The sequence below is a fragment of the Dromiciops gliroides genome, chromosome 3 (assembly GCF_019393635.1).
Source record: "Dromiciops gliroides isolate mDroGli1 chromosome 3, mDroGli1.pri, whole genome shotgun sequence".
In the NCBI taxonomy this organism is placed as follows: Eukaryota; Metazoa; Chordata; class Mammalia; order Microbiotheria; family Microbiotheriidae; genus Dromiciops; species Dromiciops gliroides.
The window spans coordinates 306,959,692-306,985,987 of record NC_057863.1 but is presented as its reverse complement, the minus strand read 5'-3'; the positions used below and the strand labels follow the sequence as shown (position 1 = coordinate 306,985,987).

Below are 26,296 nucleotides of genomic sequence, written 5' to 3'. Positions count from 1 at the left end.
ACAATTCTTCAAATTCAGTATTCAAATCTAGTACTTTTTCCATGCCATGCTACCCTCCAATGCATGTGCCACTGGGACCTCACCTTTGTCCTCTTTCTTCAAATATCTCCATTCAAACAGTAAGACACCAGTGGTTCATCCTCAAAAGCAGTATTAGAATTGAGATTCTCCACTGTATATACTAATTATTCTATGCCGGTGATTAGAATCAACCACTTTTTTTTATCTCTGTCAGTAAAATGTGTCAGAAAATACTAAATATTGATGAGCCTGTCAATTTTTTTTTTTTTGCGGGGCAATGGGGGTTAAGTGACTTGCCCAGGGTCACACAGCTAGTAAGTGTCAAGTGTCTGAGGCTGGATTTGAACTCAGGTACTCCTGAATCCAAGACCGATGCTTTATCCACTGCGCCACCTAGCTGCCCCACCTGTCAATTTTTTAAATTAAAAAAGCTATTATAATAAGTTTTTATAATTATAATCTTTCAGTGAGCTTTTTTAAAAAATAATTGTTCTAATTATTAAAAAATTAACTGGAAAACTCCACTTATATCAACCAGTCACTTACATTTGAAATGTCCACAAAACCTTTGATTCAGTTCTCTCCTTCACCTTCATATCTGTGCAGTTGATGATATCTAATCAGTTCTGTTTCCAAAGCTCTCTTGATCACTTTCTTCTTCCTTTCCATTCCCACTGTCTCTTCCTTAGTTCAGACCTGCACTATTCGTTTCTTGGACTACTGTAATACCTTCCCAACTAGACTCTCTTTCTCTGGTCTCTTCATCCCGCTTGACTCCTGCTGTCAGAATAATATTTCTTTCTTCTCCTTCTTCTTTCTTCTTTTTTTTTTGCGGGGCAGTGAGGGTTAAGTGACTTGCCCAGGATCACACAGCCAGTAAGTGTCAAGTGTCTGAGGCTGGATTTGAACTCAGGTCCTCCTGAATCCAGGGCCAGTGCTTTCTCCACTGCACCACCTAGCTGCCCCTAGAATAATATTTCTCAAGCATGGTAATCTTGTCTACTACCCTTCCCTTTCCTCCACATCATATTACTAAAGACAACTTCCCTACTTCCTGGAACTCAATTACTTCTACTCTAGTGTCAGCCCTCATTACTTCATGCCTGGACTATTGTAATAGCCTTCTGGTGCCTCAGCTCTCTCCTAATTCCAATTCATCTTCCACTCAGTTGTCAAATTGATGCTCCTAAAGCATTGTGTGATCTCTCCCTCCCCACCCACCCTCTGCCCCCATTCAATAAACTCCAGCCTCTATTATTACCTCCAGGATCAAATACACAATCCTCTGGCATTTAAAGCCCTTGATAATATGACCCCTTCCTCTTAAAACATTTTACTCCTTACTTCCCTCAACATACTCTGTAATTCAGTGACACAGATCTCCTTGTTCTTCCTCACACATGATATATCATCTCTTAATTCTGAACATTCTCTTCCTGTTAAATCCTACCCATTCTTTAATGACTGGGTTAAATGCTAGCCCAACTATGAAGCCTTCTCTGATATCCCCAGATGGAATTATCTCTTCCTCTACATTCATTCAATTTTAAAAAAAATTAACATATTTACTAGGTGCCAGACACTTGACTTCAGAAAACTAAAAAAGAAAAAAAAGAAACAGTTCATGTCTTCAAAAAGCCTATATTCCCCAAATGTTTTAAAGAATTTTGGACCACTTGTATTCAAGTATCTTATTTTAACTTGTGTTACAACTACTTATGTGCATGTCTTATCTTTCCTAATAGATTGTAAGCTTCTTGAGGATAGAAATCATATCTTTTTTTTGGTATCTCTCTCAATACCTACCACAGCACTTTACATAGTCTGTACTAAATGTATTTATGACTTGAATTGAATGGCCTGAGATCATTATCACATTCTATGCTATTTATAAAACATTATCTTTGCCAAAAAGTGGAATAAATCAGTACATTTAAAATTTTAGTTATGACTTACATAAAACCAGAGTGCCACCTCTGATTGCTTTCAAAACACTACAAAAATGACAGTTATCATGGAAGTGATTGCATCTTTATTTAAATGTAATGATATAAAAAACTGCTAGTAGAAGTGTTTTTAAGATGTGGTAATTGAATGTACTTTTTGGTAGAATGTGTGGAAACATTATATATGTATGTATATATGCATCATATGAATATGTGCATATATAACATATATAAATTTTCCTTTTAGAGAGATTTTATTTTAGGGATATAACCTATTTCATGAGCATAATATATTTGGACCAGTATGGGGTTACGGTTACATGAATTGTGGGTTATGTGATGTATTTGCATAAATCAGTTTCTCAAGCTTAGTAAGTACTTAGGGCTTATTCTCATTATGTTTATGTCATGTGTTTCAGAAACACCACTGACATATTCCATAAGGTCCCTAGTTCCAGACCTGGTTCAAATTATTTTCTGATTGCAAATATCTGAAAGAAATATTCAAGAGCAAGGGGATGGATTGTAAAACCATAGAGTAGAATCTTGATCTTCAATCCCCTTGTTGGTACTTCCTGTGTGTCTGCATGTTTATGGGCTCCTACAGGGATGAAAGTCTTGGTAGGGGCTCCCACAGACTATTAGTGGAGCAAAGCTTGAATGGGGACCTGCTAAGAACAGGTCCTAGAACCAGAGTAGGATGAAAGCAATTGGTCAGTATATTGAATCTTTCTGACTTAGTTATTGTCTTCATGGCTTTGTCTTTCTGTATATTTTTTTTCTTAAATGGATGATGAGTGAATGAAAATTATACATTATGCTAAATGCTAAGGATACAGGCCCTGTTTTCATGGAGTTTAAATTCTATAAATGGGGGAGGCGATATGTAAAAGAAAGTTCTGCTTCAGGATGGATAGAAAGGCTTGAAAGTCCAATGGTTGAAGTGGAGGAGGTTCTTAGGTCAGATGACAATGTTAGGCATTTATAGGATACAGAAGCAGGGCAAGATGGTAAATTCAGGAGGAACTTACAGAGTCAGTGTCAGAGGAAATAGTAAAGCTTGGTGGTCTTCCACCTTACTGGAAGGAATAGAATTGGTAATTCCCAACTTATCCAAACCATGAGAACAATAAAGCACCCTGTTGAGTTCTGGGCATCCCCAACCAGGGAAGGAGAAAAAAATCAAGGTGGGAAGGTGGTAGTGATGGAGGGTCTTCCCATTCCAGGACATTCCACAAGGAATTATTTATAATTTTGAGAGTAACCTGTCACATGACTTCAGGGTGCTCCACACAGTTGGTTGATTTTTTTTCTTCTTTTAAAATTCCCTGTTCTTCTGTGTCTCCCTCTGAAGATAACAGCAGCTCTCTCTCTCTGTAATATATCCCTTTATGTTTGCCACAAAACACAGTGTTGGGAGAAATATAGAGCCCATTAAGGTAGAGGATGGTAGGGTTAGAAATGGCAAGTGGTAGATGAAGCTCATATTGAATCTTAAAGCATTGCTTTTAAAAGCACCCACATGTTCCTTAGGCAGAACACTGCAATCTGATTTCATGGTTCATGGTCCTAGGCTTTAGTGGGATTTGGAGAAGATCAGCGAACAAGGATGAGGCAAAACTCGTTTCCCTGGCCCAGGAAAGGGAGTTGAAATAGTGTATCCTTTTTAGGGAAGTTTTTACTTGCACTTCTTCAGTGAAGTCATTCTCTCTACCTCAAGTAAGTAAAATAATTCTCTAGAACTCAATTGCAGCAGGTGACATTTGGAAACATTTTTATTTTTTAATTGAATGACATGCCCTGGGTCACATAGCCAGTATATGTCAGAGGTATGACTTTCGTGTAGGTCATGATGGCTCTGAGGCTGGATTTTCTATCTACCATATACAGTGCTATTTAAAAAACAATGATAATGATGCCAGAATTAACCCAAATGTAGAAGAAACTTCAAATCAGTATACATATTTAATGCCTGGGGAAAGAAGGCATGGATTTTAGTCCTGGCCTTGACACTTACTACACATGTGGTCTGGCTTCTCTGAATCTCACTTTCCTTGTCTGTCAGTTATGGCCATGAACACCATCTAGGATTGTTATGATAAAATAAAATAATGTAGGTGAAATACTTTGAAAAGTTAAAATACTTACATATCTAAGGGTATAGAATTTCATAGCTTCGGGTAGCCTCCTACCAATGCAGATTGTAACTTTTGATATTTTAGTAGATGGTCATTGAGAATTATTGTAGGGGCAGCTGGGTGGCACAGTGGATAAAGTATTGGCCCTGGATTCAGGAGGACCTGAGTTCAAATCCAGTCTCAGACACTTGACACTTACTAGCTGTGTGACCCTGGGCAAGTCACTTAACCCTCATTGCCCCACGGAAAAAAAAAGAGAGAGAATTGTTGTAATGGGAAAAGCATTATCCTGTAGTCCTACTTGTAATGAACCTCTCCAAACTTAGCTAAGCTGGTCCTCATACAATAGCCATGTGATCTATCACTAGGCCCATAATCTAAGCTTATCCACAATGGATAGAGGCCTGTTCTCAAGTCAGGAAAAAATGGGTTCATGTTCTGTTTCTTACCCATACTGGTTGTATTACCCTGAGAAAAATCACTGAACTTCTCAGTGTGCCAAGTAATTTTCTAAGAAAATTAATGGCAATTTGCTTTCATAGAGAGAATATCCTCACCGGGAGCACTGTTTTCTGATAAAATCACAGGCCTACACCAGAACAAGAAAAACCACTCAGATTAGTAGGCTCTCCGGAACTTACTGAATTAGCCTTTGAAAATCTAGTCACTTCTAGGGTACCACGAGGCATTAGAGTAGGACTTTAGTGGAGGAAAAGTCAAAACTATTTACAATTCAGAGGTCATTTCTGGAGGCAGCTATGAGGAAAGGGTACATATTGGGAGCCAACGATGTTGCTATGAATTATTACTAACAAAATGACTAACTAGATGACTTGATACAAGTCATTAACTTTTCTGGGTCCAAATTTCCTTATCCTGTAGATATTGGCCACAAAGTGAGTGAGGCAGCATTTCAAAGAGGATTTCATGAAGTGTCCCAGAAGGTCTGGGAGACCTGGGTTCAAATCCTCTAATTTAAACTACTTACGTAATCTTGGGCAAGCCATTTAATATTATAGTGTTCAGAGGCAATTTCTAAGACTACAAATTGCAGAAAAAGAGGTAGAAGAAATTCCTTATATGAGCTCTCAATCTTGATGAAGGGTGGGAGGGAGGGAATAAGTATTTACACAGGACCTACTATATGCTAGAAACTATGACTAAACGCTTTACAAATATTATCTCATTTAATCCTCAAAGCAACCCTGAGAGGTAGGTACTGTTATTATCCCTATTTGAGGCAAACAGATGTTAAGTGACTTGTTCAGGATCAAACAACTAGTAAGTGTCAGACACTGGATTTGCACTCAGTTCTTCTTGACTCTGGACCCAGTGCTCTATCCACTGCACCACTTAGCTGCCTCTGATGAGAAGCAGGTCCAGGAAAAAAGAAAGGTACCTATTAAGGTCCTACTCCAGTGTCATGGAGTAGATGGACTTGGAGTAAGGAAGAATAGAATTTGAATCTCACCTCAGATACCTGCCTGCTGCATATAAGTCACTACATTAGCTTGGGCAAATGACATGAATTCTCTGAGCCTCAGTTTCCTTCCCCGTAAAATGAGGGAGTAGGGTTCAATGACTCCAAGATTTCTTCTGACTCTAAATCTAGGATCCTATGATTCCCATTGTGGAATAGGAGTGACCATTGGTCCTCAAATTCCATACCAATGGGGTACATGCTCAATGAGTCTCACTGAATAGGCTCCATTTTCTGCTCTGTTTGAATTTTCAGGTGATCAAGCTGACCCTTGTAAGTTCCAAGCCTGCAATGAATTTTCTGAGTGTGTGGTCAACCGCTGGAGTGGAGAAGCAGAATGTATATGTTACCCCGGTTACCAGAGTCTCCAAGAACTGCCCTGTCAGAGTGTCTGTGAGCTACAGTCAGATTTCTGCCAGAATGATGGGAAATGTGACATTATCCCTGGGCATGGGGCCATTTGTAGGTATGCTATTAGTAGGCATTTTTGTTTCACAGGGCTGGATACTAAAATCTGTAACAAAGGGGGTGACTGTAGGATTTTACATTTTGAATGGTCACTAGGTGACTCAGTGAGTAGAGCAGAGGTCTTGGTGTCTGGAAGACCTGAGTTCAAATCCAGCCTCACATACCTACTAGTTGTGTGACCCTGGCCAATCATTCAAAGTTTGCCTCAGTTTCCTCATATGTAATATGTAAATATTAATAGCACCTACATCCCAGGGTTGTTGTGAGGATCAAAGAAATAATTGTAAAGCACTGAACACATTGCCTGGTATATTTTGTTGTTCAGTTGTTTCAGTCGCTTATGGATCTTTGTGACCCCATTTGGGGTTTCCTTGACAAAGATATTGGAATGGTTTGATATTTCCTTTTCTAGCTCATTTTATAAATGAGGAAACTGAGGCAAACAGGGTTAAGTGACTTGCCCAGGGTTATACAGCTAATAAGTGCTTGAGGCCAGATTGGAACTCAGGTCTTCCTGACTCTAGGCACAAACATTCTATTCATTGTGTCACCCAGTTGCCTCCACCCCCCTCCTGTGTCTGGCACATAGTAAGAGTTATAGAAATGTTAGTTATTATTAAATGAATGGGTGTCCTTGTGTGGTTCTTATGGAAAACTCTACTTAAAAGGCTGGTTTGACATATGCCCAGTTTTATCAATTAGCTTGAGCTCCCTGGGAAGACTGAAAGAACTCAAGGCAATATTCCAGAGAAATACGATGCTATAGGAGGGACCTTCACTGGAAAACATTCTACATTTGGTCTGAATTTGTTAAAGGATCTTAGTTATGCAATGGCTATTATTAGTGTTATTATTAACAATGATATCTTACATAGGCATAACGTTTTACATGTTACAAGACACTTTCACATTTATCATTTCATCTGATTTGCATTAGTACTGGAAAGTAGAACACACATTACTATTCTCACAGAGTTGTTAGGCTCACTCTCTCTCTCTCTCTCCTAGAGTCATCAAAGTCCAGTGGCAAGACAAAAGTGAGGACAACTGACAATGGTCTGGGATTCAGTAGATGACTTTGGCATCTTTGATGTCTGACCAAGCTCTAAGCCCTCCAGAGGGCCTGCTTTTAGCTGCTCTTATGACCATTGGAACAAATTGTTCTCATCCACCCATTCCACTGGGGGAAGTCTTCACATGCTTGGCATAGACATTCCCTAACTCACCAGTGGATTTGAGGCCTGTCTATTGCCTTCAACCTGATTTAGCCCATCTATTGGTAGGGCTTTACCAGGGTGTGGCTGTTGTGCATGCTACAGCTTCTTGAAGCTATAGATGAGAGTTGGCTGAGAGGTGAACACCAAAGATGGATGAGCAGCTCTGAAAAGGGCTTGGCAAGTCCTCAGACCAGAGGTGCTAATCCTCCCCAAGCACCTCCTAAAGAAAGATATAGGGTCAGAAACAAGAGGAAAATCTGGGTGAGGTGAATGGGTGAGCCAGCTGCCAAACAAAGAAGAAATAGAAGGAAATGATCCTCTCGTTGTGACAGTACAACATTTACCTGAAGCATACTAGACATTTTTTAAATGTGTGGAATGTTCTATAAAAGAATGATTTCAGATCAGAGGATCTAGAGCTAGAAGGAACATTAGACATTACTTGGCCCATACCACCTTATAGACAACACACTGTGGCAAAGTTTATTTTCATCTAGTTTAGACAGTCAGGTAGTAGCACATGAGGAAGAGCTACAGGCTGCGTGTTAGGTCAATTAGAGTTCTGATCCCTGCTCTCCTACTAATTGACTCTGTGACTGTAGGTGAATCACATAAAGTCTTCAAGTCTCAGTTTCCTCATCTATAAAATAAGTGGGTTGATTGGAAAAAAAACACTGTACTTGGAATCAGAGGTCCAGAATTTGAATCCTGGCTCTGCAGCTTCCTAGATCTGGGACTTTGGGCAAATGCTTAATGTCTTTGGGTCTCAATTTGCTTCTCTATAAAAATGATATTGAAGTAAATGACTTCTGATGTGCCTTCCAGATCTTGATCTGGGATCCTATGAATTAGATAAATGTTTTCTAAGGTCTCTTTTCAATGAGCAGTTAAGTGGTACCATGGATAGAGTGCTGGGCCTGGAGTCCAGCCTGGAATCTGATCTCAGACACTATATATGTGGCCCTGAACAAAACCACTTAACCCTGTTTGCTTCACATTCTTCATCTGTAAAATGAGTTAGAGGAGAGAGTGGCAAACCACTGCAATGTCTTTGCCAAGAAAACCCCAAATGGAATCAGGAAGAGTAGGATACAACGGAAACAATTGAACAAAAACAAGGTCTCCTTTCAGCTCTAACATTCATCACTTTTAGCTAATTTTTTTTTCTCTCTGCTCCTTACCTTAATAGCTACCAGTGATTTAGTGATTGGACCATTTTTCTGATATGTGATACATGATATGTGCTACTTGATACGTGATAGTGATATGTTTTTTTTTTTAAGAGAAAGCAATTTTTTTTTTTTGGTGGGGCAATGGGGGTTAAGTGACTTGCCCAAGGTCACACAGCTAGTAAGTGTCAAGTGTCTGAGGCCGGATTTGAACTCAGGTCCTCCTGAATCCAGGACCGGTGCTTTATCCACTGCGTCACCTAGCTGCCCCGATAGTGATGTGGTTTTTATGGTGGGGTTTTTATGTTATAGATGCCGTGTAGGGGAGAACTGGTGGTATCGGGGGGAACACTGTGAAGAGTACATGTCGGAGTCCCAGGTGATAGGATTTGCTGTTGCCTCGGTGATTGGCTTTCTTCTTGTAGTCTTGGCCGTCCTCTTCTTCCTGGCTAGAACTCTGAGAGACCACTATATGAAGAGAGAAAGAAAGGGTTCCCTCAGGTAAGTGAAACCACAGGTCTCTCTGGAGTGACTCCATTTCCCCGCTTTGTGTGAAGGACCAGAATGACTGATTGCTATTTTGAATCATCTCAGACTGAGCTGTAATCATAGTCAGACCATCAATTGGGATAGAATTTGGACAAGAATTGAAAAATGGCGCTTTGTTTTTGTCAGGACCACCATTTTGAAGGGAGAGCTCTAGTTTCTTGGGGGGTCATGTGACCACAATCCATGATTATTCTCTGTTCCTTTGTCTCTAGAGAACCCTACATCAGGCGCTAGCCTCTTTGTAACTATATTTCTATTCCTAGAGGCAGGATGGTGGTACAGTAGATGGAGCACTGGGCTTGGAGTCAGGAAGACCTGAGTTCAAATTCAGTCTCAGACCCTTTCTAGTTGTATGACCCTGAGCAAGCCATTTAATTTCTGTTTTCCTCATCTGTAAAATGGGAACCATAACAGAACCTACCTCTCAGGGTTGTTGTGAAGATCCAGTGACATAATTCTTGTAAAGAGCTTTAGCATAGTCAGCGCTATATAAATGTTAGCCACTGTTACCATTATTATCACTATTCAAAACAGTTTCCAAACTGTTTTGATCTTAGAGCAGTTCTTTCTTTTTACTGTCTGCTCCTAGAATGCAGAAAAGAGATGCGCTCATGAGCCAACCAAGTCCCAGACACAGATAGGCACATTCATTAAGTAATAAACATTTGGTCATTAGACTGGACCCTTCTGGTAGTCAGACCTTGTTATTTGCATTCAGCCTCTAGTGACAGCCTCTCTATTCCAACACAAGGTCCACATTCAATTATTCTGACTTAGATAAAATCCCCAAGGTAAAGTTGACTTTGTTGCGGATTGACTGAGTTGTTTGGTTACAACAGGAGGGGTGACAGCCCCCCATCTCTCGAGAGTGCAGTGAAGTACAACCCTGTGTTTGAGGGTGATATCACCGGTGATGAACAGTACGGGAGGAGCTACCCTCAGCTTACTTCCTATAGCTCTGCCAGTGGAGAGGAGCCTGCTGCCTTCAGCAGTGAAGAAATCGCACACATCTATGAGGACAGTGAGCTTACCAGTGAGGTGGGTGACTTTGTTCTTCTCTCTCTATATGTATATGTGCATATGTGTATATGCACACACATGTATATACATGCATATGTATAGGCTGATCAGTATGCATATATACGTATGTGGTATATAAGTATGTAGTAGAGATGTAATATATAGAATATACACATCTATGCATACATGCATGCATATTGTATGAGTGTATATATTGTGTATTTGGATAGAGTGATAGAGATAGATGATAGATAGATGGATAGATAGATGGATGATAGATGATAGATGAAAGATTATAGATGATATATAGATGATAGATGATAGATAGATGGATGAATGATAGATAGATGATAGAGATGGATGGATAATGATAGATAGATAGTTGGATGATAGATGATAGATGAAAGATAGATGAGATGGATGGATGATAGATAGATAGATAGATAAATGGTATGAAAGCTATTCTGTGGTTATCTGTCTTGACACCATGAAACATAGACAGTGATGTGCGGATGCATGGCACACACAGAGGGACCATAATGCATTTGGCATAGTGTTGAGTAGTTAGAGTTTAAATTTGGGACTTCTGAGGACAAACATATAAAAGAACTCCTCTTACCATTATCAGCAGCTAGGCAACACCCTTCTTTTCAGTCCCCATTAAATAGCGACTGGTAAGAGAGTATTTGAACCTCTGCCTCTTTTTCTGAAGGGATAATATTTTTTCCTGGGGAACATGGGTAGAAAGTGGTTGGATGCCATAAGCCCCTTTTAAAGCTGTTTTATGGTTATTTTTGAGATTTTTTCTAAGCAATATCTGCCTTTTTTTTTTTTAAAGGAGATTCAAGAGAGAGCCAGGATTTTTGAACTTTATGCCAAAGACCAACAGTTTGCAGAATTTGTGAGACAACATCAAATGTAAGTATTTGAAATGTTGCATTTGCCTATAATCTTTCAAAATTTGTATAGTAGTAATGCTGCTAGCATTAGTTTAATGATTTTGGTTTGCATGGCATGTGTGACCAGGGTGGGTGCCTAACCTGATGTTAATGTTATGTGATATTCCCATTTTCTAATGGGAGTTGAGCACTTAGTTCTAGCCTTAAGCTCTCACATATCCCATCATATCCTTCCACTATTGAATCTTACTGCACTCATTTCTCTAGGTCTCTCATTTTACTTTTGTATTTCTACATATTGTTAAGGAATAAAATAAAATGTCAGAATTGAAAGGGACCTTTGAGATCGTCTAGTGTAGCTCTTGCTAGAAGCAGGAATCTTCTCTATAACTGGATGTTGGGGAAACATTCAGTCTCTGCTAGAACTCCTCCAATGTCAGGGACCTGAAGATACCCCTACCCCTCACTCCATTCCATCCATGGACCACCTTGTTAAATCTTCTTATCCTCCCATTGTGTTGTCCCATTTTTATATTGTCTTCTTCTCCTAAAGCAAGAATACTTTATTGCATGTTTCTATCAAAATACCCACAGCCCCCAAACTAGTTGCAGGGTTCTTTTTGAGGCAATTGGGGCTAAATGATTTGCCCAGGGTCACACAAGTAAGTGTCTGAGGTGCAATTCTTTACAATAACATACTGCAAGATATCCTTCCTATCTTAGAATTACCTTATTTTTTCTGCATTTACATTTTTCAGTACACAGCTAGAGAAACTGCTGGTAAATATCACTGCTGGTTCTCTTTCCTCTTCTCACCCCTCCTACCACTTCCCCGCCCCCACCTTAGGTAAAGTGCTTGATGTTAGAATACAAAAGAGAAGCTAGCCTGGGAAGACAGTCTTGGGATGGGTCCTCCAATGTATAGCCCTGTCACCTAGACCCCATGCCCTGATCTGACACCTGTCCCAGGTTGCCAGTGCTGCCACGTGGTGCCTCCTGCTCATCATAAAACCTGATACTTCATCAGTTCAGGGCTGGTTCCTTGTTACTCTATTTTCTTCCCTCATTTGGCACCAATGCCCTCATCTATTGTTTTCTACCTGGGATCCTCTTACTCACTTTTGTTTTTAGGGAAATAGATACAGTTCTGCAATATTTCCTCTGTTATGCTGACTCTGAAAGAAGCACAATACCATTTCTTTAGTGTTTTTGTGGATTTTGATGGCAACTGACTGAGCACTGGCTCTGGAGTTAGAGGTTCAGGTTCAAACCCTACCTATAATGCTTATCAGTTGTGTGACCTTGGACAAGTCATTTAATCATTCTGGGCCTCAGTTTCCTCAAACGAAGGGGTTGGACTAGGTGATCTTGGAGAACCTTTCCATCCCTAGATCTATGATACTGTGAATACAGGGAAAGAAATGTGTTACTGGATCTGTTGGAAAAGGGGGACACTTTGGGAGAGATACTCCCTGCATCCTCTGTCAGTTTTATCAAGCCTGCTTCTGTTAAATCTGTATTCTCAGGATTTTAAAAGCCTGACAGTGTTCTTGGAAGCTGATCCCCACATCCTCACAAAAAGGCAGAGAGAGAGAGAGAGAGAGAGAGAGAGAGAGAGAGAGGGGGTGGGGTGGGGAGGGAGATAGTTTAATGGGAATTGTCAAGCACACAGACTGCCAAGGGAAATTATTAGTTCAGTTATTTTTGGACCAGACCTATGATTTCACTGGTATAAGGAATTCCTGCTGAGGAAATTTCCAAACTAAATCTATCAAAAAAAGAACCCTATATAATGAAAATAGAATCCTTAACACTAATCCTAAAAATATAAGACCCACACCTATTATTGGAAGGAGAATAGAAATTTTTGTTTTTATATCGTTAGCAGCACTTAGAACAGTACCTACCTAACCGAGAGTAAGTACTTAATAAGCACTTGTCAATTATCTTATGAAATTGTGGAATTTTCAGGATATTGTTGCTTTACCAATTAACTGGGCTCTCTCTGCTTTTTCACTGCAGGAAGCTGCTATAACAAAAACATCAATTTGGAAGGAAATGGGAAAAGGAAGATTGATTGCTACCATTGTAATGTGGTGCGGCAGTTACCTATGTCTGGAGTGTATACTCTGAGGACAAAAAAGAAGCATCCTTAAGCATGGTTGAGTTGCAGAAACTTCTCCATCCAGAACAATTTTTTTCCCTCCTGTGTAGATTTCAAGCTGAGATTTTCACAAGCATCAATATGATTTTTTAAAAATCAAAATTTAAAATATATTGTACAAAGACAGTGTATATAGGCCATTTATTATAATTTGGGTTTAGGAGTTAAAATCACTATTACATTTTGTTCCTAATTCTTCCATTGACCTTTTCTTTGAGCACATCACTTGATTCTTTGTGCCTCAGTTTTCCAAAGTGGAATATAGGGTGAGAATACTACATGCAGATGTTCTAAGACCTAATAGCTATTTGTAAGGTATTTTTGATAGCTAGGTAAAAAGGGGGAAAATTGCAAGATATTGCTCATTTTAAGTATCTTTTAAAAATTAATTAATGGAAATTGTAGTAGGAGCAACAGTTATTAATCTAGTTGGGATCTATGAAAATAAGACTAAAAGGCAATGAAATTGTCCTTGAGACTTAATTGGTCCAGGGCACTATTTGTAACCATTGATGAAGCCTTCTGGTTGTGTAAGGTGTAAATGTCCGGCACATGAGTAGTTGGCGCTTCTCAGGATTGAGGGACTTCCCACAAATCAATAAACCCTTCTGACCATGTGCACTATTTCTGGCAAGCATGGAGGGGAAGGACTGAGCCCAACTAAACCAATGCTGTATCTTTGCTGCATATCCTTTCCATCTTATTGTTGAAATGAACTTCTCTTGTAAAAATGTTACATGATCTAAGAGTAGTTCACTGAATTCTAATCTTAAGCACAAACCATCAGACTGTCCTGAGTCAGACCTGGATCAGAACAAAAGCTGAATTTTAATATTATTTGAACCCTCTTTTTTTTTTTTTTTTTTTGGTGAGGCAATTGGGGTTAAGTGACTTGCCCAGGGCCACACAGCTAGTAAGTGTCAAGGGTCTGAGGCCGGATTTGAACTCAAGTCCTTCTGAATCCAGGGCTGGTGCTCTATCCACTGAGCCACCTAGCTGCCCCCAGACTCTTTTCTAATAAAAAACAAACATAAATACCTTTTGATATAATATGGTGAAGTATGCTATAATGTTCTCACTAGTAAGACTTAGGGGTTTCTAGATGGAACACTAGTCATGTCTGTATCATTATTAATACTTCTGAAAAAAATTGATGTCAGGGATAGAATATAAGTTCCTTGAAGGCAGGGATTGTTTTTATTTTTGTCTTTGTATATCCTGCACCTAGCACAGTACTTGGCATGTAGCAGGTACTTAATAAATGCCTGTTGAATTAAATGATGTATATACCACAGTGTCATAGATTTTGGGTATTTTTTTTAAAAGTTACCATGGATAAGAAGCAAGTATCAAATTAGAAATTGAGTGGTGGATGTGAGTCTGAAGTCCAAGAAGCCTTGATTTTCCTACTGACAGGCTCTGGAATGTTGGAAAGTCACAATGCCTCTGGTTCTTGGTACCTCGGTTTGGAAAGTGCCATTTGGCTACCTGACAGTGTGTTCTTTGTGTTCGCTTAGTGTAATAAAGAATGTCACATATTGGCAAACCCAGGCTTTTACTGTTTGCTTCCTTGTGCAGTACCTAATGTCTGATTCCATTCCTTCTTACGTTAATGCATCAGGCATGACAGGATCCCACTGCTATGTTCCTTTTCACTTTGCAGACAGGAAATGTCTGTCACCTATATTCATTCAGAATCAAAACAGACAGGCTCCTCTTTCTCTAGCATGTTCCTTATGAATTTTTTTTGGAAGCAGAGAACAGGAGGGGCTAAATAATCCCTACTGTTAATATTAAATAGCAAACATATAAACTTTAAAAAGTTTATATCCAGGTAATTTTATGCCAGACTTTAGCCACTTCCCCCAAATCCTATTAAATTTTTTTGATTCCTTCCCAATTTTATCTAATTTTGATTTCTAATTTTTATCACAATTAGCCAGGGACTTTATAGCCCTAGGAGGAGACTTCATATTGCCTGATTTATCAATAAATGACTAACCATCAATATAAACTTTAATGAGGATGAATAGATATTAGAAGCAAAGACTCCGTAAGCTTAAGATACTATAAAAAAGCTACTGAAAATATTTGGAAATATTCAGTAGTTTTCGAAGGCACAAAAGGTATTTTTCCTTAGGTAATTCCTTCCACCTTGTGCTCAGTTCTCTTTGGGTATAAACTATATACTCTTCTTTAAATGTGTCTATTTTTGGTCCCAGAAATAGAAAGGTACTTCATTACACCTCTCTATATCAAACTAATCACCTTATGGAAGACTCTCCTACACCTGGGAAACTTGGAGAAGTAATTGAGACATCTGTAATGAAGCTAATAGGCTATTGGCTGTAGAAGCAGAAAACCCTGGCTCAAGAGCTAGTTCTGTGTTGCTAGTGGGCTGGCCGTGGGCAATTTGCTTTACTGCTCCAAGCCTGTAAAATGGGCATAATAATACTTGTGCTATCTACTTCCCAAGATTGTTGCATGGCAAAATATCTTTTAAAACTTAAAGGATGGGGCAGCTAGGTGGTGCAGTGGATAGAGCACCGGCCCTGGATTCAGGAGGACCTGAGTTCAAATGTGACCTCAGACACTTGACTCTGGGCAAGTCACTTAACTCTCATTGCCCCTCCCCCCCAAAACAAAAAACCCAACCCCCCAAACCAACAAACAAAAAACAAAACAAAACCAAACAAAAACAAAACAAAAAAACCTTAAAGGACTATACAGCAGAAATGTGAGCTGTCATATAAAAAAACCCATTGATTGTTATTGTTTATGGTCCCTCTGTTAATCCCAGATGAAAATGATCTTTCCCTTGGAGGCCCTGTGGTATGGTGGGGAGAGCTCTGGGTTTGGAGTCCAAAGACAAGGGCTTAATTGCTTGCTCTGCTATTCACTATACCTGTGATTTTGGATAATTTACTTAGTTTCTTTGTGTCTCGATTTCCACATCTGTAAATGGGGGCAGGGTTAGCCTAGATGATTGATTTCAAAGCTAAGATCCCTTCCAAAGCTAGAACCTATAAATCTGAAATTTTCTTATACTACTTTAGATATTTAATTTTGCCTTAGAACATTCTACCTTGTATCATATTTACTCATCTATGTCTTATATGCCTTTTATTAGATTATAAGGTCCTGGAAAGCAGAGACTATGTCGTTTCATTGTATTCCCAGAATCTAGCACAGTGTCTCACACATAGTAGGCATTTATTTTCTTTACCTCATTTACACTAATATTGCTTCAGACACCAGTATAAATTTACAAATGACTTTAACTGTGATTGAAAGAATAAAGAAAGATGAGGAGAGAAAAACAATATTTTAATGATTGTCATTAAAACTTGACATTTTAATGATTAATCAATTAATTAAATGACATTTTATCTGGATAGATTATGTACTAAAGAATCTGTAGCCGGATTTAAAAGGAACAATGTAGATTATAGTATTTCAAACGTTAGCAATAGCACAGACAAATCAAAAGGAAGATGACGTGTTTCAGTAAGTAAACAAAGAGGAGACCCATAAATTTTTGAGTTATAATCCTGTCTCTGTCTCTAACTTTCTCTTGCATGACCTTTCCTTCTGGGTGGCATTTGCCAAATCACTTAAATGGAGTTAAATACTTCATCATATGCTAAATGAAAGCATTTAGTAGCTGACCCAAGTAATTAGTCAGTTTGGAGAATAGGTGGCACTGGACTGGGGATCAGGAAGATTAATGTTTTTGAGTACAAATCCAGCTTCAGACACTAGCTGTGCCCCTGGTAAGTAACTCTCTTTGACTCAGTTCCTCATCTGTAAAATGAGGTGAAGAAAGAAATGGCAAACCATTCCAATATCTTTGCCAAGAAAACCCCAAATGGGGTTACAAAGAGTCATACGTGACCGAAAAACAAGAAAACAGGAGAAGTAATTATGTTCTTTGGTCCCCTTTCTCTAGTATTTAACAGTTTTCTAAAAGGCTAATTTTGTGGTGAGCCAGTAACAAGACCAGAGAAATGAAAATAGAGCATGCACAAAACATATATCTAGAACAAAATTTACTGAAAGATATTGGAGTCGCAAATGACCAGGACACAGATAGTGAGGCTGCCTGCTGGTTTTCTCAGTACTTCTGCATGAGATCATTCAGCCCTCTATCCACTATCCCTTTTGCCAAGGAAACTTACAATTCCAGAATTGTAGGTCCTGGAAGTCTTTTCTATCCTCATGCAGTCCTTTTTGTGGCCCAGTTCTTGCTAGCCAGGGCTAGTTCTCAATCTTGAGTTCCCAGCCAGTTCTCTCCTCTGCTTTTTCTCTTTCCTTTGAAGCTACTTCCTCTCTTCAGTTTTTATTTTTCTGCATTTATATCAATCTGGAATTTGGGTCTCTTTTTCCTCAAGTGGGCCTGAGACTTTCTTCAACTGCTGTATAGGAAGTCTTGTTTTTGTGGGTTAGTAAATCCATTGCTAGATGTGATGGCTGATGTGAGAATGAAGAGAGAAGTAATTTCCTCCATTCCCCCCTTCCCAGGTGTCTCACTCCACAACTACTCTGAGTCTTCACTTCCAATTCCTACTCTCAAATTACCAGATGGCTTGATTTTTAAATATTAACCCAAGAGGTGTAACTGATTCACCCAGATATATCTTTCATGGTATTAATTATCTTCATCCAGTGGCCAAGACCCTATAATTTCCAGAAGCTAATGTGTGTGTGTGTGTGTGTATACATGTGTGTATGTAGATCTATTATCTTTCTCTTGATCCATCATCTCTATTATCTATTGATCCATTGTCTATCTACCTATAATCTATCTATCTATCTATCTATCTATCTATCTATCTATCTATCTATCTATCTATCTATCTATCTATCTATCTATCTATCTATCTATCTATCTATCCCCATCCATCATCCATCCATCCATCCATCCATCCATCCATCCATCCATCCATCCATCCATCCATCCATCCATCCATCCATCCATCTCCTCCTGTGCCTGCCTGGGTATAGTTTAGAGGGGAAGGACTACATGGAAAAGAAATACTCCTCTTATACTCCTAACCCCATTGGAATGTGGGCATTACTGGCAGGTCAAGCCACATTATTTCTCCTCCAACATGACCTACTCCCTAGTCACTTCCTCAAGCTTCACCCTTGCAGAGAGCTTTCTCTTCATATTAGAGGGAAGGCAGAAGAGGAGGTGGGGGAGAAAGAAGTGAGTAAGTGAGGCCTCGTGTTTCTACATCCCAACTTTGTCTTGGATAGTAAATGCAATTCTTTGACTCATTTTTAGCCTAGGACAAAGGAAGGTAAATCACAATACCCATTTTAGATCTTTTGGGAAATTTATAAAAATATGAATAATAGAAATAACAAAGTTCTTGGTCCTTTTTTAAAGCTTAGAACCCAACCAGGAAAAAGCATGGCACTTATACCAGGAATTAAACTCTAGTCTTTTCTATATTGTTATATCAACACCCAAGCCTTGTTCAGATTGCTTCACCTCCCTGTTTCACAAATAAGGCAACATAGAGAGCATTTAGATTGATCAGGTTTACCCAACTGGCAAAAGAAATTCAAACTACTTAATGGAAATGAGAAAATAAACTCTCCAGGACAGAATGCACTTTGGAATTAGCTTCTTCCCTACTCAGCAAGGGATGAGGGTGTTGAAAGGGGAGACTATAGTTCACTAATTCTGCCAAATGGAAAAGTCAGCAACCACCATCCTGTTCTGGCCACTGAAAGCACAGACAGCTGCCATCAAGAGGGATATGGCAAGTGGAGCCACAGACTACTGCATCAAGGGCTCAGGTAGCAGCTCCCGAGGCAGGGCTCAGCTGCTCAGGTCCTATTCACCTACTCCCTCACACTTTAGGCTACTGCTGTTGCTGCTGCCTCTAGGAGCCATTCATGTTGCTGCTTAGGTGCTCACTGCAAGACTCCCAGAGCAGAAGTTCATTCCACTGATTATCCTACTGTAGCTGTGTCTGGTTCAGTGCTCATAGTAATCTTTGTCCCTCCCATGGGAAAATGTTATGTTTGAGACTACATCTCCCAGAAACTCAGACCTCCAAAGACTTCTCCCTGCCCACAGGTGTCTATCTCAAAAGTATACACACATATGCTTATTTTATACCTATCTCTTATTTATGAAGTGTGGTAGGGGAGGGAGAGCTGAGCATGAAGGAACTCAAGGTGTGGCTATTGGTATACAGAGATATAGAAAAGCCTATGGTCCAAAAATGCTGTTTTCTTCTGGGTGGGTTCCTAGAAGTTGGCTCTTTTATTTATTTATTTTTATTTTTTATTTTTATTTTTTTTTGCAGGGCAATGAGGGTTAAGTGACTTGCCCGGGGTTACACAGCTAGTAAGTGTCAAGCGTCTGAGGCTGGATTTGAACTCAGGTAGTCCTGAATTTAGGGCTGGTGCTTTATCCATTGTGCCACCTAGATGCCCTCGGTTCTTATTTTTGAAAAACACATTAAGACATAGTCAGTAAACTTTGCAGGTGAGGTGCTATTTTTCTTTGCGATGTAGGTGTGTGTGTGTGTGGTATTCAAGTGGAATAGTTTCTCTCAAGGGAAGGAGAGAGCAATGAGAAAGAAGTTTAAGAAACACAAGGTCTTGAAATATTTGTTCTTTCACTACTCAATCTATATACTATAACTATACACTAAAAATATTTATCACTACTAAAATATAATAAGGGAAGTTACTTGGGAAAGCAGCTTCCAACTAGCCATGATGTCTTACATCTCTCTTTGAGAAGTAGCAAGTGATGAAGATAATATTTTTGAGGGAAAACTTTCTTCTCTCCTAGTGACTCCCCCATTTACTTTTCATTTATTTTGTATATGATTATTTATATACATGCTGTCTTAATAGAGTATAAGCCTCTTGAGGACAGGAACTCTTTCATTTCTTTCTGGTCTTTGTATGTCCAGAATCTAACATGTATTGAAGTACCTGTTTAATAAATGTTTGTTGAAATATTGACAGTATACCAATGAAAGAGCACTAAGTATAGAATCAGAGACCAACATTCAAATCTCATCTCTAATTATTAATCAACCAATAAACATTTATTTATTAAGTACTTATTCTGTTCCAGACACTGTGCCAAGTGTTGGGGATAAAACAAGAGACAAAAGATAGTCCCTGCCCCCAAGTAGCTTACAGTCAAACTTTATGACTTTGGACAAGGGTGTCATCTCTACAATAAGGAGGTGGATTAGATGGCTTATCTCTTTCATCCTGTGATATTTCAAAACAAAATGGAGCACTGAAAATTTGGCAAGCAATAGGATTTGCACTATTTGTTTATGTATCAATGTATCCATATATCATTTTGTCTATTCCTTATATCAGCAAGGAATCTTCACACAGATGGAATCTAGGCTCAAATTTTCATTAATTCACAAGCAGAAGATGAAGATCTGTATATCTAATCATTACTTAATGAGGGGAATAAGAACATATATAAATATATATGCACAAACACATCTATACACACATACGTGGATGTACATATAGCTTAACATATTCATAATTAGGGGTGGAATCATTCCATTTTTAAAGGTCCCTTGAGTCATTGGCCCTTCTTACTCAATGACAAATAAGATGTCTTATTCATCTGAAGAGCACCTAAGTGCTTAGTAATGTATGTCTAGCTAGAAGTAGCCAGGCAGCTCACTATACCCAAAGCACCCAAGCCCTGAATTAGCATATTCTATCTCTTGGAATCAGGAAGGGCAACTTTGTACATGCCCTATTCTACCCCTAGTTACAGGAATACATATATCTATGTAAGTATGTAGGTAAATATATGAATCTCTGTGTGTGTGTGTGTGTATGTATGTATGTATGTATGTATGTAGTGAGGGAGTTGGTCAGAATACCCCTAATGAATTGAACCCCCCACCCCAACAACTCCATTGTCTAACTGATGAAATAATAGAAGAAACAGATACCAGTTACAACAAAGTGTATATACATTAAATAAAGTTCAAAAGAAGAGATTTCTTTTTGTTCCCCATTTATGAGGTGTAAGGAAGGTCTCTTTTAGATTGCCACTGGCTGGCTGGAGATTACTACAACTCTGAGGTATGTTTGCCAACTCTGCTTCAAGGAATGTCACTTCTTGGGGGGTGGCATTGAGTTTGTGAAGGATATGGACACCTCGAGATTCCTCTTGGGTCATCTATTTAGGAAAGGAAACATAAATTAGAAAAGGCAGCTGGGTAGGAGGGTAGGTAGAGTAGTAGTTTAGAATCAAGAAGACCTGAATTTGAATCCTATTTTGGATAATAGCTGTGAGACCCTGGGTAAGTCACTTAACTTCTCAAGCCTCTATTTCCTGATTTGTAAAATGTGGAAGTTAGATCTGTTAGCTTCTAGAATTCTGTCTGGCTTTAAATTTAGGATCCTTATTCTTCTTTCTATGCCATTATGCCATTCCCTATGGGCATAACTTCTCTACTGGGCTGGTCCTTTAGCTGGGCTCCCTCATAATTCAGGTTGGGTAGTTCCCTTACCCTCCACTTGGTTCTCTATTAGTATGGCTAATTCTCTTTTGAATTGATAGCTGGATCTCTTCTGTTGCTAGGGACTACTCTCCTTGCCTCTGCTTTCACTGACTCTTGAATCTGATGGATATAGTATCTCTTACTTAGGTAAGATGAAAGAGTTGGGGAGAGGAGTGGTGGAAAGAAACTTTCTTGCAGGGCCAGAGTCATGAGTTACCTTGATCATATGTTTTTCCTACACACGTGACCCACTACCATGGTACTTTCGACATGACTGTTCTTTAAAGAGATACCATGTGTATTTGTGGGAGTGTGCCCCAGGCTTATGGAGAGAAGAATGTTTTGAGCTATAGTTCTTACTCTACCATCTTAATAAATGTTTATCCTTTGAGCTAATTGTGTCTATTGGCTGATTATTCAAGGTGAGTGAACCTGTAGGGGCTTGTGAACTATGGCTTTAGGAGTGCGGACCCACATGGGAATTGCCTTTTTTTTTTTTTTCCTGTGAGGCAATTGGGGTTAAGTGACTTGCCCAGAGTCTCACAGCTAGTATTAAGTGTCTGAGTCCGGATTTGAACTCAGGTCCTCCTGACTCCAGGGCCGGTGCTCTATCCACTGCGCCAACTAGCTGCCCTCCACATAGGAATTGAACATTTGTCTCCTGGGGACCCCAACTGCAACCCGTCAGAGTCAGATTCGGGGAGGATATGCCTAGATGGATACTACATAAAAATCATGTACATACATACAGATCATATATATGTATATGTGGTACATATATAGAAGTCAAGAGATAGCTTACTTAGTTGAGTCCTCTTGCTCCAGCTGCCACATGTGAGCACATTAGTATATACAGACATATATGTATATACATAATACATAGTTCATATCTATTTATGTGTGTATGCACATATTTGGCAACTAAGTAGCACAGTGAATAGAATGCTGGGCCTGAAGTCAGGAAGATTCATCTTCCTGAGTTCAAAGCTGGCCTCAGACACTTACTAGCTGTGTGACCCTGGGCAAGTCACTTAACCCTGTTTGCTTTAATTCACTGGAGAGGGAAATGGCGAACCACTCTGGTATCTTTGCCAAGAAAACCCAAATGAAATCACAAAGAGTTAGATTGAACAAAATCCTTTTTATGTGTCATGGCAACCTTTGGAAATCTGGTGAAACCTATGGATCCCATGTCAAAATAATGTTTTCAAATAACTGGAGGAAGAAAACAAATACCTACAATGTACCAGGTACTGTGCTAAGTGCTATACAAATATTATCTCATTTAACCCTCACAACAACCCCAAGAGGAGTTAGGTGCCATCATCATCATCATCATCATCGCCATTTTATAGTTGGGGAAACTGAGGCTGACAGACTTGTCCAGGGCCAAAGAGCTAGTGTCTGAGGCTGGATTTGAACAGAAGAACAGAAGTCTTCCTGTCTCCAGGCCCAGAGCTCTATTTGCAGAACCACCAGCTGCCTCAGGTAATGCTAAATTTTAAATAGAGGTTAGTGACAATAAAGATGTGATTTTCCCAAGGTGTCCCAGGTTGGGATCCTTTGCCCTAGAATGATCTCTAAGGTCTATTCACCATACCTGGAATGCTCTCACTCCTTAAATGCACCTACTGACCTATGATTTCATTGGTTCATACAACTGCCAGTGTAGAAACTCTGGCCTGCAGATGTACATCATAAGCTTGTCTGTAGCTTATAGCTTTAGAGAGTTGCCTGCGGCTCTACACAGCTAGTACATGTCAGGCAGAACTTGGACCTGACACCAGGATGGACTCCTCTCTCTCCACTAGGCTATGCTGTCTTTCTGTTGTTGAGTTGTTTCAGCTATCTCTGACTCTTCATGACCCCATCTGGGGTTTTCTTGGCAAAGATACTGGAGTGGTTTTGTCATTTTCTTCTCTGGCTCATTTTACGGATGAGGAAACTTAGGTAAACAGGGTTAAGTGAATTACTCAGGATCACTTAGCGAGGAAGTGTTGAAGGCCAGATTTGAACTCAGGTCTTTCTGACTCCAGGGTTAGTGTTCTATCTATTGAGCCACCTAGCTGCCTTTTTACATTAGTCTTGTATCAGAGAAGGAGTGTAGGGCTGACCTGACACAAATCTTCCTGGTTACCACCTGTGGAAGCTACAGCATGGTGGTGCTCCCCAGGCTGGTAGCAGTGCCCTTCTCCTAATGGCTTTAACCTGACTCCTCACATACCTAGAACCCACCAGATGCGAGAGGGCAAAGATGTTCTTTTTCCCCATTGCCCCCATGTCTTCTCTTCACATCCCACAAAAATTTTTCCCTTACCAGATGTCAAGGACTGTATTCTTCAGGATTCTAAGTGGGGGGTAGACATGGCCATTCATACCACTTCTGTGAGTAAGGAGACACCTATTATAATCCTTCTAAGATCCATAATCATGAGGCTCTATCCCTGATTCCTAAGGAGGATTCGACCTTATGATCTTTCCTGATGTAACTTTCTCTAGACCTTTGGACACTGCCATCTCCTTTATTGCTGTATACTAAGGACCACCAGACTCTTCCATTGACACTTTATCTATACTTTTCTGCACATATTATTTCCTGTAATTAGTATGTGAACTCTCAGAGATCAGGAACTATCTTTCTTGTTTGTATTTCCAGGGCTTAGAACAGTGCTTGACACGTTATAAGCACTTAATAAATGTTTTTTCTTTCTATTCCATTTCCCCTTCTGGAGCATCAATTCATCATAGGTAGACTGGCCACTGATTTGGCACATGGGGACACATGGAAGCAACTGTATAGGGCAGATCCACCCTAAAGATATTTCTGGCAACAGGACAGAAATTACTGTCGGATGTCCTTTGTGGGCTCTGAGCATATAAGTTACAATACCTCTAGCTGTTACCTGAATACTCTATACAAAGCTGGGTTCCATCCCATAGTCTTAAGGTCCCTTTGTTACATTTCTATATGTTCAGCAAAAGACCCTGAACTGAATTTCTGTTTCACCCCAAAATTCTAATGGAAAAGGAACAAAATATAGATATTTCAGAATGAAACGGTTGATTTAGGAGGGATCCTTCTTATCTTTATAGAATTAAGATCATTTAGCTAAGAAAAAGTGGGTCAAATTCTCTTTTCTCAAAGACTCTCAGCTGAGAGGGGTGGGGCCTGTCTTCCGCATTTGTAAACCATCTGTAGTGAGTCATAGGTTGTAGTTCATTCTATTCCCAAATGTGTAATAAGTATGAAGGAGATAGTATGAATGCTACAACCAGTAAGACAATTACATTAGACTCCATAAATGATCCCAGGGATAATTGTAACTGACGATTAAAGGAAATTGGCAATATTCTTCTTAGAAAGGTTCCCATATACCTTATTTTGTAAGTCCTAACAACATTACCTGCTATTTAGACTGGAATCCTAAGACTCTGTTTAAGTTACTTCCCTTGGTGACTTCCCACTATTGTCTCCTTCACTTTCATCTTCCCATTGGACTTTGATGACCCTGGAGAAGATAGTGAGGATGATGACTTTGCACAACCTGTATCACTTAAATTGAATTCACTTCCAAGTCAAGACATCACCCTTATGATGTCATTGATCTTCTTCAAGAATGATAGAAAATGGGGCAGCTAAGTGGCGCAGTGGATAGAGCACCGGCCCTGGATTCAGGAGGACCTGAGTTCAAATCCGGCCTCAGACACTTAACACTTACTAGCTGTGTGACCCTGGGCAAGTCGCTTAACCCCAATTACCTCACTAAAAACAAAAACAAAAACAAAGAATGATAGAAAAACAACAATGACAACAAACAACTATAGAAATGGAATTGCAACCTAGATTTCTTGGGCTCTGTCTTCTAGCTCATGTGATCTCTAAACATTTTTGATCACATCCTTATATAAGTACATAATAATAAAAAATAAAATGTTCCATTTTCCTTGCCACCCTCCTTGCCCCACTCCCCTACCAGTGTGTGTAGCAGGTGTTCTCTTTCCTCTTTAAAACATGTCCAGTCACCATTCCTGGTGACCACGTGGATACTTAGGTCGAGTCTACTTCTGGCCATTCATGATTCAAGAGCTTGCAACAGGAGATGAGTTTCCCTAATTGGATCCTGAGCTGGAAGAGTTGATCACTCAGGTGACTTTCAAAAATAAGAAATAGCTTTTGGATAGAGTTTCCTTAGCCAGGTGACAAGATATGATTCCATCAGAAAGTAGGGCAAGAACATAATCCTTTTCTACTCTGGTATGGTAACATAGACTTAGCCAGATGGGTTTGCACTGAGGGCCCTTAGTGATCATTGACTTTTTGTGTTTGTGTTCTCTGAGTTTAAGATGAATAAATACACTGAGAAAGACATGTCCTGAAGATTTTATAAGTTTAGACATTCTGGAAGGCTCAATGACAGCCAGAGCTGTAACTGGTTGCAGGCAATTCATTTAACTGTATCAGTTCATACAAGTCTTCCCAGGTTTCTCTGAAACCATCGTTTTTATTATTTCTTACAGCATGGTAGTATTTTATCACATCATATGTCATAACTTGTTGAGCCATTACCCAACTGAGAGGCTCCCCTGCAGTTACCAATTCTTTGCTGCTATTAATATTTTTGTATACGGATATTTTTCCTCTTTATTTTTTAAAGTCTCTTCAGACTATAGACCTAATATTAGTATAGCTGGGTGGATGGGGA

General features: G+C 39.5%; 1 protein-coding gene across 1 annotated transcript in view; it reads left to right on the top strand.

Moving 5' to 3' along the window:
* IMPG2 (interphotoreceptor matrix proteoglycan 2) overlaps window positions 1–13,202 on the top strand; it is a 123,457-nt gene extending 110,255 nt beyond the window's left edge. Inside the window, exons 16-20 of the mRNA XM_043997793.1 lie at window positions 5,841–6,051; window positions 8,752–8,940; window positions 9,828–10,026; window positions 10,847–10,926; window positions 12,930–13,202. Coding sequence (XP_043853728.1) covers window positions 5,841–6,051; window positions 8,752–8,940; window positions 9,828–10,026; window positions 10,847–10,926; window positions 12,930–12,942 — 692 coding nt within the window. The 3' untranslated portion in view covers window positions 12,943–13,202. The remainder of the gene's footprint in view (window positions 1–5,840; window positions 6,052–8,751; window positions 8,941–9,827; window positions 10,027–10,846; window positions 10,927–12,929) is intronic.
* Window positions 13,203–26,296: the final 13,094 nt, after the last annotated feature.